The sequence below is a fragment of the Erpetoichthys calabaricus genome, chromosome 12 (genome assembly GCF_900747795.2).
Source record: "Erpetoichthys calabaricus chromosome 12, fErpCal1.3, whole genome shotgun sequence".
Classification (NCBI taxonomy): Eukaryota; Metazoa; Chordata; class Cladistia; order Polypteriformes; family Polypteridae; genus Erpetoichthys; species Erpetoichthys calabaricus.
The window spans coordinates 92,550,096-92,568,148 of NC_041405.2; the positions used below are offsets into that span (position 1 = coordinate 92,550,096).

Genomic DNA, 18,053 nt, shown 5'->3' on the forward strand with positions numbered 1-18,053 from the left:
TTATCAAGTTAAACATCTTTTATTTCACAAGTTATACTTCCTAGCAACATACCACTAGAAGAAATTGCATGCTTTGTTTTTTTACATGTAAAACACATCAGGTCAATAAAAAACACAATCTCCTGCTCACTGGAGAGGCCTACGATGGTCACACTGTCTCAGAAACTCACAAACAAGCCCTCTGCAACAATGAAATGTTTGTGAAACTTATCAGTTTCTTACAGAATGAAAACACCGTGTCAACTACATTACCTAATTTAATCTGGTATACGTACCTATACTGCATATTGCTTATACCAGCTCGCACCATCTCTTTCCCATATTTTTATGTCACCTTTCCTTTGTCTGTCACCAGTAAGCATGAAACAAAAGCAGGTTACTTTTATATCAAAAAAGACAAGATTAAAAATGAAATGAAATGTAAGGCTTTACACAACATCTTCCTATGGAGCCAGCAAGGTACCACTCACTGTTACATGTGACATTTATTTTAACCTCTAGATGTTGTGTTATCTTTTTTCCCACTTCATGTGATTGTCCAGTCGACTGTTTACAAGTGAAGTTGTTGAGGAGAAGACATCCACATCTCTTTTGCATTTCCCTCATGAGTACAGATGTTTGGAATATTGTCTGCTAATCTGCACTCCTCCCATTTCTTGTATTTTCCTTTACTGAAAGTACTTGCAAGTAAAACTTCCTGCTGAAGCGTTATAAATGGCTGAGTAGCACAGTTCTAGGTCTTGTCTACTGCATGAAGTGACCACATTGCAATAAACAACCTCTACCCTTTCTTCCTGTGCTGCATGCAACCATAGGTACTTCGCCGAGATGTTTATTTGCCATTACATTTGCATTAATGAAAGTTCATATTTTTTAGGGGATTGAAATTCTTGTTTTTTCAGTGTCAGCTTATTTTGATCATCCCCTGTGCCTGATGTTGTATTTTAAGCAAGCAGGATTTCTTGTTTGGTTATATTGGCTCTTTTGGCATATTCAGTCAATCTACACCTTGTTACACACCTATAAGGGTGTTATTTAGATTCGTTTTTCTTAATTCTCTTAAGTAAGTTCTGGTGGTGTTCTTGTGTTCATGACTTACTGATTTATTTTTCAGATTGCAATCTTTACAATACTCTAGTATGTTTATTTTTAATGCGTCTCACCACTCTCTGTCCACATCTTAGCTTTTTCTAGGCTGTCTTCTCTTTTGGTTTCATAAAACAAAAAAGAACGACAAAAAAAAAATCACAAAACGACTGGCTGTCATTGTTCTAAGTGTTCAGAAAAGGTCTAATGGTCAAACCACCTCCAGATACTAAATTGATTGCAAAGCGTGCATCATAAAGGCCGAGATCCACGAAACCTGCTGTTGAGCAGTGTTTCAAAAATGTTACACCAAATCTGGGACAGTTTTTTTTAATCCCAAATTTGAAAACAATCTTTGAAAGAATGTAAAAAAAAATAAAAAAATTTTTTCAAAAATTATAATCTGGCATTTTCTTCTATGGAGATGCATCTTCTTTACTATATTAATTCAAAGAAGTCAGCTGTTTAGTTTTGAGTATCACTTCATTTGTGTGTCTATAATGTAAACCTAAAATTAAAACTTAATTTTAAGAGTGGGGCAGCAGAAAAGAGGTTCAAATTGGGGCCTGAGCACAGTACAGTTAGGGAGATGTCATGTTCTCCTTGCTCACCTGTGGGCTTACTTCAAGTACATCCCATTCCTCTTGCATATAATAGACATTTAGGGTAGGCTGACTTGCAACTGTGAACTGCGTGAGTGAGTACACCCCGCACCTTAGCACTCCAGTTACAGTCGATTTCTGACGTGTCCAGTGCTGTGCCTCCTGCTGGCCTGTAATCGAACAGGCATTTTCGTAACGTAAATGTATAAAGGAAAATAGATGTTAATCCAGCATGAAAGTGCTAAGGTTCTGTTAAGTGCAGTTAGCCACTAGACATTTATTTAATAATGATGTAGAAGTAGTGACAGAACAGATTTTAGTAAGACTGCAAAAGTTTTAATGTAAGAAAAAAAGTGTTTTGTACAATTCCTTCATTATGGCTGGTGGTAAGAATTTAGGCGATCTAAAGCTTTACATTGGCTTTGACTGTACCTGCACTTTTTAAATCAGAGCACTGTGGGGACCCGGCCCTACCCATCTGCTGAGTACTGATATTGAGTTACTTCAAATAAAAGCCCAGGCTTTGTTTTATAATCTACAACTCTTTCTGTTGTTGGGGATGCCTGACACTAATTTCTTCAGAAATCACAGATAGAAATATATAATTTGAAAATAATGAAAATGTTCTCAGAATTTGGTAATCCAGAATGAGTCCCAGTTTCTCCAATTAACTGCAAAGGTCTCTGTCTTCCAGTTGCTCCCGCTCTTTGGGACTCAGCAGGTAAGTGTCAATGTAAGAAAAGAGCTCATTTGAAGTAACGGGATCAATATAGCGCTCACGGTCCACCCCATGCTTGTCCACCAACACTATGGAGAAGTACGTCCTTGAAATTAGGAAGCCCTGCCTGGAAAGAAATAGAGTGAAGGTCAGTGTGTGTCAACCAGAGATGTTTCTTGGTGGAACGAGTGGATAACAGCAGCTCGGTCTCCCTAGCCTTCTATGTCTTTAGACCATGCATTCATTTCTTAAGAGACAGTAGGCCATTTTTTTTTTTAGATTTTTTTACATTTTACATCTTAAAAAATATCAAATGCGTGCAGACTTTAAAGTGAAGCATTTCTACTAATACGTATGCAGCAGTTGTAACAGGAACAGTTATGTCCCCTGAGGCACTGCATGTTTTTGCACTCTTTGGATTAATGATCTTTCTTCTCACTGCACCCTTACAGTTTACATACATTTTTGCCAAAATATCTCTTTATTCTGGCATTCCTTACAATTATAAACTATAAACTCCTTATAGTTCACCTAACATTTCTATCATGTGTGGTCTGAATTACTTGCAATCATATTATAGAATTATCATCATTTTAATTACTGGTAATATCTAATTTCTCAGTTCATCAGTTAAAATGAACTCTAAATGAAAATTAAAATAATCATGCACAACAGAAATAAGCATGAACTAATTTAACACAAAATTTTGCACATCTGGGCCAAAACGATTGCTGAGTGAAGCCAGTGGAATGACATACCTGAGCTGTTCAATGACTTCTGAGGACAGGTTTTTTTCTTTAATTCGACCCACCTCTCTTTGGTCCTGACCCAGCAGCTCAATGACCGTCACCTGCCTCAAGTCCAGCCCGCATGTGGCTCGCTGGAACAAAGAAGAAAAAAAGGAAATTGGCTGTGGCAACTTTGTCAGGTGAACTCAACTTAGAGGTTTCGGAATTAACACTCTGTATCTCTATCATACACCATTGTTTTCAGGCCTGCTTTTTTGTTACAATGCTATGAAACAAGGCAGCAAAGAACAATACAGTACAACCTCGGGTCACAACCATAATTCGTTCCAAAACTCTGGTTACAACCCGATTTGGTCGTACCTGAAGCAATTTCCCCCCCATAGGATTGTATGTAAATACAATTAATCCATTCCGGACCGTACAAGCTGAATGTAAATATATATATTTTTTTAAAGATTTTCAAACACAAAAATAGTTAACTATACCATAGAATGCACAGTGTAAAAGTAAACTAAATGTAAAAACATTGAATAACTCTGAGAAAACCTTGAACAGAGAAAACTAACATTGCAGGAGTTCACGCTAATAGCCTTACGAACCGATCGCTGTAAACACTTTTTGTTAATGAGTTTTAAGCACAGGGGAAAAAAAATGAACATTAGAAAAATCCGTAATTTATACAAAAACTAACCTTGCATGAGTCGAGTTCTGGCATGAAGGAAGTGAGGAGGAACTGGGTGGAGAGGAGATTACAGTTTTGAGGTAAAGTCCCTCTGTGCGATGCACGTCTGACCGAGAACAATTACAGTACATGTACAGGAAGAGACTGAACATGTGCGTAAATCACCGGCGCATTTGAACCGGAAGGGAAACTGGCTTGTTCGTCACCAGAGTGTGTGGTCATGAACAGATGCAAAAGTTTGGCAAACTTTTTGGTCGTAACCCGATTTGTACATTATGTGTTCAGAGACGTTTATGACCCGAGGTTCCACTGTACATATAAAAGAAATTTTACTATCAAAAACACTGCTTAGTTTTGCAGTGCTGGTTTGGTTAGCTTCACTGTCCTAGTATCTTACTCAGACACTTTTAAAAGTCAAAAGGCTTTCTGGTTCATTTATATACTTTGCTTTAAATGTATTAATCCTTTGTCATATTCATGTACTGGACCTTAGTCTAGCATAATGCACACAAAACAACATTTGGTCATAGCAGGTTAATTTAGAGCCACCATTTAGACGAACCTGCTCATTCTTGAGATCTGGGAGGAGACCAGGGTATCCTTATTTTACAAGACCAAGGAGAATAGAATACCTCAACTCCCCACAAACGGGGACTAGGCCAGACATCAAACCTGAGTTTGTGAAGCAGCAGAGCTGACCACTGAAGTATCAAGCAACACTGTGCCTGTGCTTTCATCAAAAAATAAGACTTAAACTGACTGCATATAAATACTAATTTTAGAGCATGAGAGAAAGTTTAGTCATGACCAGCCAAGAGATTTTCATTTTCTATTCCTCTAGGGATTCCAAAACAACATCAATTTGAAATTTAAATGGCACTAAGATACCACCCTGAAGGAAACTGCTTGGCAACGGATTTCAAATATGTATGAGAAATATACTGTATTATTAATACATTCTATTAAAAAAGAAGTGAGATTATGAAAAGTACCATGATAAGATGGCAAATTACGCAGACCTATGCAATAGTCAGACTCTTTAATATTCTCCTCTTCAGCTTACTCCTGTACTTAGTGATTTTACTGATTCCTTCTGATTAATTCATCAGTGTAACAGATCTTGTGGACCTCAGGTATTTAAGAATATTTGAATCAGAAAAACACCACCCAAATGCCTTAGATGAAACAAACGAAATCTATTGTTGACAGTACAAGAATGGCAAGAGGACCAAAAGGACGCTGAAATATTAGCTCAGTGCAATTTAGATGTGCTGTTTGCACAGTGCAACAGTTGTTACATGTCATCAACAATTGCTGCAGCTGAAAATCGAAGTATTGTCATTTAAAAGAGTAAACCACACTAATTAGTTAAGTATATGATCTATGGCCTGTATTGCCTATTAAGTCCCACAAAACCAGCTGTTTATTTTAGAATAGAAAATCAGTTTCAGAATCACTTCACCAAAGTAGGGTTCAAAACATCCCCTTCCTAAAGAACTGCAACCACCAACCAAGCACTAGACGAGGCCTCAACAAAATTCTAATTCTAATGTTCAAGTGGAAAAGTTAGTTTTCTCATTTGGTTAAATTTCAGGGTATCAATATTTTTGTGCAATATTCATTCTGGTGATTTCAGAGTTTACGCAGTGTTTCCACTATTAAATATCTGTTGGGTTATCTCCTCAGGAGGAATACCAATGCACATTGCATTCTGACAGCACATTTTCTATTTCACAAAGTCACATTCAGTCTGTGAGGCTGTAGTTTAAAAGTCTCACTAACCTGAAGCATGATGTTCTGAAGTTTGTAATACTGATTGGCAATATCTGGCGTAGAGATGATAAGCAGGATCCTTCTCTCATAAAACTGATCGAGGAGGGCAGCAGCACTGTTTACATTAGTGTTAATCTCAATCACTGCAAAATTTTAAAAATGACAAGAAATAGAAATAAATATAAAGCTTGTTTTTTGTGCTTTGATGTAAAACAATAGTGTTAAATTTCCACCAGTTACAACTGTGCCCTTCTCCTTTTTGCTCATTATTTTATACTACGACAGGCACAACTGAAAACCGGCTACTGAGAATCATGTTTTTTTTCTGTTTTTTATTTATGTCTGGAATGTAAAATGCATCATTTATTTTTTCATATTTTACAAAAATGTTTTTGGGTATGCTTTAAAATTAGTCTTTCCATCATCTGCTAAAATATATTGGTCATTTCAACCACCCTACCTTAACCACGTCACATGCCAGTGCCCATGAGTGAAACAAAAAGTTTCCATATTGACTGCAATAAGTTGCATCTTACTCATGCTCCTAGAAATGAACTGAGAGCTTTCAATAAAACAACAGTTAAAACAACTTGGTATTCAAGAAATTAGTGCAATTTTTTGGTAAGAACCGTATCCATCCATCTATCTATCTATCTTCTAAACCATCTATCCAGTTCAGGGTCACAGGGGGCCAGCGCTCATCTCTCTGCAACACTGGACAAAAGGCAGGAACCAACATTGAACGTGGTGTCATTCCATCATAGGGGTCACTGATGACATCTCCCACACCCACTCATAATCGGGCAATTTATTGAAAATCCGAGTACCAACACAGGCCTGACAGAACTGTGAAAACGCCACACAGAAAATGTCCAACACAGAATTAGAATCAAAGACTCTGGAGCCATAGCGTGGAAGTGATAACAATTGTTCCACCCTCCCGCCCAAATATAATCACATGCCACACAATCAAAAAATAGGAAAATTAAGGTGCTGTAATTTTTCTATATATTTAGTAGTTGGCAACATTATTGTTCATATGAGACTCAAAAAAAAAAAAAAAAAAAGAGTACGACGGTGGCATATGGAACAAAAACATCAAGACACACACATTAATACTAACAGTAATATTTCTGTCATCACATTAATACTATTTTTATATAAGAAAGTGAAAAACTACATGTTTAAATCATTATATAATTGTAAATCAAAAGGAAATCAATACCAGCATGAAAAAGCATATGAGTTGCTACGTAGAGATTCATTTGTTAGCGCAGTAAAAAGCCACAAAACTGACAAATGAAACATTTGCTTTACATATCATTCAATATATGGCCATTATGTATCTATCTGTCTTATGTATTTATCTATCATTTCCAGAATATAAATTAGGCCCTGTATAAAAGCTTGGTGGCAGAGGACGTCTACAATTTTCAAGGTGTTCTTTGGCCAGAAATGCATGTTGCTTGAACTGATAAACAAATAAATTCCTATTGGAAAGGTGTGTAATTAAACCAGTAAGTCGATATACTGAAAGACTTTATGGTCTTTATCAAAGCTGCAAATATGGTTAAATAAGATACACTGCTTTGAAAAATTGTTTTAACTCTTTGCCAATTAAAAACTCCATCTCATATTTCTATATACTCACTGACACACTCTGGAGCCGCTCCTGCCCAGTTCTTGTTGAGCTGGCACACTCTTGAACGAATTCCTCTCAATTCATAGCCACCTTCACAGGAGTATTCACAATCTGCACCAAAATTATTTCCTCCCGAGGAGCATGTGAGGTAGCCATGGAGTGGTGCTTTCAGCACAGGGCATCTTCGAACTTAAACAAAATAAACCATATCATAATAAAGAAATTATTGTGAATATTACCCTTAAAACATCACAAACACAATACAAGAAGCCCCAGAAAGGAGGATGAGCTCACTTAAGTATCCCGGTTAATGGAAAAATGGGCTTCACGTGAATGTGGCAGAATTGCCTTTGCAAATCAACTGCACAGGGGAATCAAGAGAGATGAGAACAGAAGTGATGTATTCTGATTCGCGCCAGTCAGAACCGCTTCTAGTCACTTTTCTTTTAATGGATACAAAAATCACCCTTGTAACTCCCTGCAGCTATGCTGTATTTGTAAATTAAAGTTTGCTAGGTGTAAAAAACTGTAGCTGTTCAGCCCTAAATATACATCCTTGAGATAACGAGCCTTTCTTTAACTGAGCACGTTGCTAGGAAAAGCCACAAATAACTGTATAGTTGATTCTTTGGGTGATGAAACTGTCTTTTGAAGTTTTCTGTGTGGGGTTTTTAAAGAATGATATAATCATCATGGAGTACCTGCTTTATCTTATGTGCACATACAAAATGTATTCCCTTTGTGTTTTGTATCCTTTAACTGAAAAAGATACTGCTTAAAACCAATATGAAACAAAAACAAGCATTATAATGTCATTGCCAGTTACTAGATATCAAAATAATTCAAAATAGTTTCATTCACTCAGACTCTTTAAAGTTACTTTTTTTAGAAACATTCTTTTCAAATCAGGTTTGCCAGGCTTATGACATTTACTGTATTAAAACTGCATCAGTGAGTGGAGAAGACATTAGCTGGTTAATTACACTTATGAAAAGTAACCTTTAATTGACAAGTCAGTTTAATTCAAATGTCACATCCAGTGTTTTAGTTTTCAAAACCTTTTTCCTCATTTTCAGATTTGCCCCAACTTTAACACTACCTTTCTGAAACCAAACTTGGTGATATAAGATTATTAAGAATTCTCATAAAACAACCTTAGTTTTATTGTTTTCAAGCTGTCTCACTTAAGTGATCAGACTTTGCTGTTGCTTACATCTGTGCATAATGCAGAATTGGGCTGATTGTAAGTGCAGAAATTAGTAATAACTGGGGACAAATTACTTTGGTTTAAAGAATCCCAAATTTAGTGTTGGCTGATTTGTTTCAAGAATTACGTGAGCAGTTTCAGGAGCACCTCTGATTGCATGGCTCGGAGATTTTAAGCTTCCATCAACACATTGTATGGCGTATGATTAGAGAGTTTAACTTTGTGCTTTAAAACTTTAATGATTAAAGTCTGGCCATTTGTGGAAATTCTGAAACACTTATTAAATACATTTTATTTTTGAATGATGTATAGTTGGATTTTTGTGAAGCTGGAACACAGCGTAATCCTGTTTTATGCCCACTTGAAGCCACGATAGGCATTAACTTTCAGCAACCCTCAACTGGATACGCCAGTCAGAAAATGGAAGGTTGGACTGACAACTGTAGCCATGTTTTTAACAAACTGAGGATAAAGATTCCCTTGTTTTATCGCTGCTGTGTATGGAACTATAATAAAAGGCAAATACTCTTGCCACTTAAAAATCTCACACAAATAGACAGATGATTGTTGTATTGTGTATTTTTGTTTCTGATTTTTTTTTTTTTACTGGTATAACAGAGGCTTAATTTTTTGCCTGAAAGCATTGCGCGATTCTCTGTCTTCGTTAAATTAATAGGTGCCAGCAACACTTGTATGTAACGGCATCTGAGTCAACTTTTCTCACTTGGTCTTGAGCAGTGGGTCTTTATCAAACCCCCACAAATCTCTATCTATCTGCCAACAGTCATTCTTGCCACTCTAAGCTTCTTTTTTTTTCATCTTCTTATGCTATCCAGTAATTCTTCACATACCACCAGACTGAAAGTAACAGAACCTTATAAAGGGTCCTGATAAAAACATAAAACCAACTAAATCAAGACACATTATGAGCCTCTATTCTGTTTGTGTCAGCCCAAAAAAGCATACATTTGTTCTAAAAAAAAATATTTAAAAATTCCCTGTAAATGTCTTCAACCTGTGAGATCAGAAAAATTCACAATTCTCCTGAACTCTTAGATCAAGTCTTTGGACTTTTGGGGGCATTACCAACATGGGGAGGACAGAAATTAAAAGGAAAAATTATTTAAGAGGATAAAGTTTTTTTATAAGAATTTAGCACCTTGAATTGGTGTTTTTTTTTACATTGAATTAAAATAATTTAGATCTGTATGGAACTCTTCAAATCTGTAAAGTATTAGATGTGCGGTGATTCAAATCATTACCTTCCACTCGTACAATGAATTTACAAGCAGCCTTGTTTCTTGCCTGATCATAGACCTTGTAGCGGATCACATGCTCTCCTTCTGGGAATTCTGAGCCTGATTCAGGACCCTTTAGCATAAGACTACAAGGGAAAACAGAAAAAATTAAGAGTACCAGAAGTAAAAGAAGAATGGCAGATGAGAACTAGCTACTGTATAGCCTGGTACATGGAGCTACAACAACATACTAACTCAGTATTAAACCACCACTCTCTAGACATTAATTACTGATGGAACATTGTTAAGGTCAAAATAGGCCTGATATGATTGAAGCACACGTGTAATTGCCCCTTTGATACGTTTATTTGCCTTTTCCTAGTGAATAATATTTCAAAGTGTTTAGCAATGTAAAATAATGTGACACTGTTGCAGCGAGCTGATTTAAGCCTTAAGTTCCCAGTCTCTCTCTCTCTAGAGCCTCAAAATCATGCAGTTCCTTTTTTAAACAACTGTACATTTAATTTTCATAGTTCTCAGTACCTTGGACTTCACCCATAAATATCTTATGGAAGAAAGCAAGATGCATTGCATTGTGCTTCTCTGGATCTTTCCACAAAAGTCCAGTGTGATAAAGGTTTTCTGGGACATTGCTGGAGGGGAAGTTATGTATTGCTTATGTCAAAACCCAAGAAGTCAACACACATTCTTCAAGTTCAATAGAATTGACATGATTTCTAAGAAAAAACTAAACAATTCAATACACAGAATTTCAACACTAGATGATTAATAAAAGGCTAAGTTTTATTGCCAGGTCTTTCCTTTATTGTTTCAAACAAAGTTTAAACACTTTAACTATGCAACCATTTTTCATAACATGGCTGCCATGATGTTGTAGGTTATGTGGAACCTGCTTTAGGTGCCTGGCAACCACTCAGCATCACACATAAAATGGCAGCACATAAGAAAACCTTTAACATAATAGCCACAATATCACTGAAATCATTTCAGAAGTAATAAATAAATAATTGTAAAACAAAAACAGACGATTATTTGTTTAACATTGACATAGTGATAAAAGAGGAGACCCCTAAAACAGAAGGCTGCTGGTTCATTTTATACCATCTCTTAGTCCTTCTGGGATCCTAAACTAACCAGTTAACCTGACCATTCTCTAACTGTAACAAATAAAAAATGTGTAAAAAGTTGTACTGTTTCTCTGGTCAGCAAAGTGCCTTGAAATGGTATTCATAAAAAATATGTGATAATAAAGTAATGGTTGTTTATTAAACAGAGAGCTAATCCGTTCCTTTAAAGCACACCCAAATATCCTTTGTCCTTTTACAGTATAGAACCACAGTTTAAAATGAGCCTGAAAAGAAGTACGGACAATGTATAAAATAATGCGCAAGTGCTGCCAAAAACACATACACACACATACATTTACATGTGCATATAACACATGTAATTTAAACAAATTACTCTGTTACGCCAGCTTCTGCTGTATCTTTGACAAGTGGAGCTTCCCAGAAAACTTTGGCTGTTAGACTTCCTGGCTCAGCCAGCTTCACCCGAGATGGTGGGCACCTGATCTTTGGAGGGTCATTATCTGAAATGAATAGAACACACATTACATTTTTTGTACAAAAATGTCACTGTAAGATGAAATTAACACAGAAAGAAGCTTTCATTGTCTTGTGATTTTTCATGCTTATTCTGCCTGATGAAATACATACATAAATATATTTTGTGACAACCTGCTCAAGCAAAGGCTTGTAAGGTTAAACCAGGCCTAAAATTGTCCAAAAAAGCAGATAATATGGTCGTATTTACAACTGTGTGTACCTCAAAGTAGTTTTTACAATAAAATATTAATAAAGGTGCTAATAAGAAAATGTCTGAAATATTACAAGTAAAATTCATAATGATGGGAATAAGATGTAATTAAATGACAGTAAAAAATTATTTCAAATTAAGAAAATTGCTGCAGCCTTTCAAATACTTAAATATGTGCATAACCTAGCCTTAAAAATGACACTGGAAGAAAAGAATACAAATGGCTGTTCAATAGACGGTAAATCCACACTTAGGAGAAAAAGTTTAGTGAAGACCATAATAAAATAGGGAGCATGTGAAGTTAGGAGCACATTTGTTGTCTTTTTAAGCAATGGTGGGCAAGCAGCCAACCCATCTTATCAGCATGTGCTATCTTGCTAGTCAGTCTGACCCTGCTGCTCTTCCCTTGTCTTGTGATACATATTCTTGTTTCTTTTAGTTTGGTATTACAATTTTGTTTAAACTCTTAGCTTATCTTACCTTATGTTTGAGAATAACAGAAAACATTTTGTATTGTGGAGACGTGGGGGCTCCCCTGCTGCCCCAACCCGTGACAGGCAGAGATATAGGTTCCATCCAATAAAAGACTTTTTATTGGGAGAAATGTTTTATAGACCCAGAGCAATCTCCAAGGACCGATACTGACAGTCACAAGCAGCACCATAAACACTGTGCCTTTCCTCTAGAATCTTGCAGTCTCCTTCTCCACTCCTCGTGGCAAGCTTCACCCACCTCCTCCCGACTCAGGCACTCAGAGTAGTGGCAGCTGGCTGCTTTTATTCGAGTGCTTCTGGTCCTCCAATTTGGGAGGCGTCCTGACCAGGCAAGTATGCCAGCCCCTCCTACAGTGTATATTGGTCCATAAACTTTTGGCCCTTCTGTTCTGTGTCAGAGTGGCAAAAATAGGTGTCCCCATTATGAAAATAAAGATAACATTTCATTTGAAACTGTTTAATGGTGACATCACTCTTACTTTGCAAGATACATAGTTTTAATATTCAAATTCAATTTCTCTGAAGTATTCTTAAAGAAGTTGCTTGAAAATTTTGATATTGAACACAGTTTAGTATAAATGTGCCAAAGGTGTCATTAAAATTCAATAAAATCCAGGCATGTATAGGTTTTTTTTCTCATATACCTATTCACACTTCTACAGGTTTATCCAGCCAATCATTTTCTAACTTGTTAGTAAAACTTTTGGAAGAATCCAGACATGGGCAGAACATGGTAACTCCATATAAATGGTAAGTGGGCCCAGGATTTGAACTCAGGATCTGTGAGGCAGCATTGCTCATTGCAACAACCAAATATAAGGAGTTTTTTTCTATTATGAATACCTTCCCTGTAGTGTAATGTACCATCCGAGGGCACTTAATATGTACAGTGTCGCATTAGGGGGCGCTAGTGCTCCCTTGAACCCTCAGGTACCACTCCAAACACCGGGTAAAAGTCCAAGACTTTTTATTTTTATAATAATAATGTGCACAAAGCACCCTCCACTCCACACTACTCATACAAATCACTAATCAATACATTAACCAAACCTCCTCTCCCAGACGCGTTACCACCCTTCCACCCAGCTCAGCTCACACATCTGGGGTTTCCCAGAATCCTTTATAGTCCCTGACCCGGAAGTGGTTCCAGTCCAACAATCCATAAATCCTCATCACTTCCGGGTCAGATCAAAAGTCCTTTTCTTCAACCCGGAAGCACGTCGTGCCTTCCGATCATGTGATCATGACACACTTCCGGGTTATAGGGCACGTAGCACTCTGTAAGCCTCCCTACAGCGGCTCCTGGTGATCCTCACGGTATCCAGCAGGGTTGTTTATAAAAACTACAATGTCCATAATGCCCTGCTGGAATTTGGGGACCTTCCATGCTGCTGGGAGGGCTCCATCTGGCGGCCTGGAGGTGTAGACCGGAATATTTGGCCGGCCATCCCTCACAACAGTATGACCTACTGTATGTTTGTTTACATCTTCAGAGGTCAGGCAGTTTGCTCAGTGTTGTGGTGGATTCAAGCCCATCTCTCTTCCTGTTAGCCCTCATCTTGTTCAAGCTTAAATTTCCATTACAGAAACACAAAATTGCCCAGAAGACAGATGCTTGGGTGCACCTAAGTTAAGCTATAACTTTTTTTATGTTTAAAGATTAGGAAACAGTATCACTGACATAATGAAATTGGAATGAAGTGGATATGTTAAAACTAGGAGTATAATATATTCAATTATGATGTCAAGAGGCAAGATTTACTCTAAATTCCACAATGCAATGTTCATCGAAACCTCTTGCAAAGTACACCTGAGCTATAAATTTTTTGACTGGTGCTTTAAACTAAACAAAACTGAAAAAACCCATACAAAATTTTTGTTGAAGTTGGGAACAACAACTTTCCAATATAGAATGCAAATTGATCAGCCATATATTCAAGATAATATTAATATTGGAATAAATCTGAAAGCCACAGCATTGTTATTGTGAAAGAATAAGATCTTGTGAAATGGTGCGAGTGTAATTAAACTCCTGTAGTGCAGCCTTTTCTGTTCATTATTAAAACCTTTCATGCCAAAAATTAATTAAAAATACTAAGTGGCAGCAGTCTATGAACAATAAGTGAAATCTTTGTAGAAAGAATGAACCCTGTGGGCTAATTTACCTACACAGATCGGCTCAGTGCCACTCCAACGAGCCTCCTCCAGGCAGGTTCTAGAGCGATCGCCCTCCAGTTGATATCCAGGTGCACAGGTGTAATCGCAGCGAGAATCCACAGCAACACTTAAAGTGCATTTGTATAAGCCATGCGCAACAGCCGGCAAAACAGGACATCGGATTTCTGGTGAGAGAAAACAAATGTGCAGAATGACTTGTATCTCTATTATTTTTGAAGTAGTGCACAGAACACAGGATAGAAAAATCAAGGAAAAAAATCCCTACAGCTAAAGATATGAGGTACATTGGTATTTTTATGATACTTGCAATATACGATGCTAGACTGGGCTTGGGGCTTTCCTGGAAAACCATCTGGCAGTAGGCCGGACATGAATCATAGAACTACATCTTCTCCTACACACCTTCTCAAACCGTCGACCGGCTAGGTATATCCTGTGAACAGCCCAGTCAGTATTTGCATAACAATCCGTACACGAGTTACCGCGATAATGTCTGGTGAAAAAAAATTTCTCGTGAATTTTCACTTTTTCTGTAAAGCAGTTTTTGACTGACAAAAATCATTTAATCATCCTCCCTATTCGCCCGATTTAGCTCCCTGTGATTTTTACTTGTTCCCGAAAATCAAAAATGACCTGAAGGGAACACATTTTTCTTCACTGGATGAAGTGCAGATAAAAACGGCAAGCCTATTGAAGAGCCTCAAGCAAGTCTTCCAGCACTGTTTCAATCAATGCAAGATATGTATGGAGCGGTGTAGAGATCGGGAGGGGAAGTATATAGAAGGTGACAATGTTTAGAATTTTTTTTTTTTTAACCAATCCGGTTATTTTTATGTCTCATCTCGTATAGTATCCAGTAATGATGGCACTTTTCCATTTGTGGATCTATGCTCAGCATTACTTCTCCTATACCATGTCCTTACAATCTCTTTATGCAGTTTTGTACTCCAGTTGCTACAGTAGTGTTGAACAAAGTAAACATTGTCCATTCTGCCAGGATATAGTGGCACACCAGGCCTATTAAGAAAGCAGATTTAACAGGCATTCAAGCATCCAGTTGTGTCTTCCCACACTTGCATTCCAAGCTAAGTGACTGAACTCCAGCTTATACCAGGATCTGCCTGGACTTCATCTAATAAAGATGTAAATGAGAGTTGTACTGATATCTCCTCTCCAGAGGTCCCTCTGCAGACCTCTTAAGCCAGAAGAAGGGAAATGGACTCAACAAGGACAAAGACCTGCAATTCAAGGGACGATAACTTAGAAGAACAGAAGAACTTGCCTTTTAGAAGACACTAATTTTGTAACTGGAAGTGACTTTAATTCAATCAGGAGAAGTTATACATTCTTTTAAAACTCTCTGCACCATCCTGAAGAAGCTCTCTGGGATAATCACTGGACAATCACCGAACTCCATGGGGATTATCTCCTGGCACCCTCTCTGGGATTCTCTCAGGGAGGGAGAAATATGTAACATGACCTTCTGTAACCTTGCCTCTGAAACCTAAAAAGTTATGAGCCACTCTTCCTTGGACAGTCGAATCCAGCAAACTCTTCTCTTTGTGAATCTGAGGGATGAGATTCTGTTTGCCAAATGGTAAGCCAGTCTTAAAGCTGAGAAGCAGCCATCACTTCAAGAATGGAACCTCAGCATCTAAATTCCTCAGAATCAAATCCTACAGTAGTCATGTCCTTAAGACGGGACAACCATGAATGATTCGACTCATGTCTAAGTATTTGAGCTGTTTAATAACTATTAAATGAATTTTTCTATTTAATAATTGTTGGTATGATGCATATCGAATCCAAATTCTTCATATGTCTGGATAACACAATTTGTTGAACTACACAATATACTGTATCCAAAGTCAAGAACTGGCTCCTTGGATGTTAGTGGTGGGATCTGAAAGTACCACCTTAAGGTTTTTAAACCCCTACCCTCCAAAGAGTGAACTACCTACTAATTATTATTTTAGTATCCAGCAGATGTCTCTCTTCATATACTTCTCATATGAAGTATAATTTATCAATTATGGACATGTGTCAAGATCTACATACTGTATGTTTTAAATTAAGTTAACATGTTTCGAAAACTATCAACATCAATGAAAATGGTGTCAGTAGAGATGGGTCAAAAATCACTTTAAATAAATAAAAATTAATTAAAAAGAATTTAAAAATGAAAAAATAATGCAACTTCCTTCAGTTCATCCTTGGAATACCGTATATATACTCATATATAAGTCAGGATTTGAAACCCGAAAAATTGATCATAAAATCAGACCCCGACTTATATGCCCATTCAAAAATGCGACTCAATTTTTTTTTTACATCTAATTACCTCCACCAATCTCGCATCAGTTTCTCAGACGCATCGAATTTTGTTGCAGCAGCACAGTTACCAATTTCTTTCGCTACTTCAACGACGTTTAACTTAAAACCAGCTTCATATTTTCTTTTGACCGAACGCTCCATCGTAGATAAGGGATGCTCTTACGATAAAGGTGTATGAGGGTGTAAGATACAAAAAATACAAATTAGTGGTAACGTTGCTTTGGAATAGTTTGGGTATTACCGTGTGGTTACGTAGGCACAATAGAGAGAGAGAGAGAGAGAGAGAGAGATTAGGAGTACATGCTTATACAGCGCATTGCCGCACTCACATAGAAAAAAAAGGCAGTGTGCTCCGTGGTTACTCTCTCAGGTGGGTGTTAGCATGTCATAATCTCTTGGACCAACAGCGTGAGTTTTCCACATTCGACTTATACGACGATATTATAAAATACCAGAAATTATATGGTAAAATCAAGTTCCGACTTATTTGTGGGAAAACTTATCCACGAGTATGTACGGTACTCAAAAGTTACCAGGATAATTGAGAGATATAATGCCTCTGTTGTGTTGTTGGTCTTCCCCTTGTTTTTCTTCCAGTGGTTTATGCCTTGTATATCTGCCTTGGAAGGCACCCAATGGGCTTCTTAAATGTATAAGGCATCTCAGTTGGCTCATCTTGATCCAGAAAAATAGTATGTCTACACAAAGCTTCTCCTACTGTATATTTGAGAACTCCTTGTTCTGTCACGGAGAATGAAACAAGCAAACCCAAGCAGGAATTTCACTGTGGCTGCTTGCATTTGCGATCTCATTCTTTCTGTCACTACCTAGAGCTCATTACCAGAGGTGGGATGTAGGCTGACTGGTAAATTAAGAGTTTTGTTCTTACGTTCAGCTTCCACTTCACCATCATAGACTGTTAATGACATTTGTGAAACTGCTGCAAAATATTCTAAGCATTCCAAATTGGCTTTAAATAACAGTCCTGACATATCCTGAGCATATCCTGATAATATGAGAGTTAACTTGACAGAAAAATATCACATGCCGCAGACAATTTTAACAGTGTATGTTAGATGAAACATACTCAGCACCAAAACTGCTAATTAGCCTTTTAACTATTAAAAGTCACTCTAGGTATAAGATGAGCATATATTTAAAGACTATTAAAGCCATGTGTGCCTCCTTGGAAGCATTTTAACGTGTAGAGGGACCTTGGTAGTCTCTGACTTTTCTTAAGAGGTAGCAGCAGTTCCATCACCTATGTAACATACTTCCATTTTAATTTTTCCTTACCAACCTGTCTTTTGAAGCCAACCAAACTGCATTTTAAACAGCAAAAAAAAAAAAAAAAAAAAGGGAAGACGAATATTAATTCCAGATTAATGAATGAACCCATATAAGACACATGGAGATACTCACTCTAATAATAATCATATCATAAGACATTAAAACATTTAAAAATTGGATTAAATATGTATAAGGATGTAGGAATTCTCTAATCAAGTTACCAG

General features: G+C 37.1%; 1 protein-coding gene across 1 annotated transcript in view; it reads right to left on the reverse strand.

Annotated features, from left to right (window-relative positions):
• Positions 1–18,053, reverse strand: part of srpx2 (sushi-repeat containing protein X-linked 2) — a 49,927-nt gene continuing 31,874 nt past the window's right edge. Inside the window, exons 5-11 of the mRNA XM_028815893.2 lie at positions 14,193–14,369; positions 11,180–11,306; positions 9,722–9,843; positions 7,262–7,441; positions 5,620–5,753; positions 3,165–3,286; positions 1–2,533 (exon numbers count right to left, since the gene is read on the reverse strand). Coding sequence (XP_028671726.2) covers positions 2,356–2,533; positions 3,165–3,286; positions 5,620–5,753; positions 7,262–7,441; positions 9,722–9,843; positions 11,180–11,306; positions 14,193–14,369 — 1,040 coding nt within the window. The 3' untranslated portion in view covers positions 1–2,355. The remainder of the gene's footprint in view (positions 2,534–3,164; positions 3,287–5,619; positions 5,754–7,261; positions 7,442–9,721; positions 9,844–11,179; positions 11,307–14,192; positions 14,370–18,053) is intronic.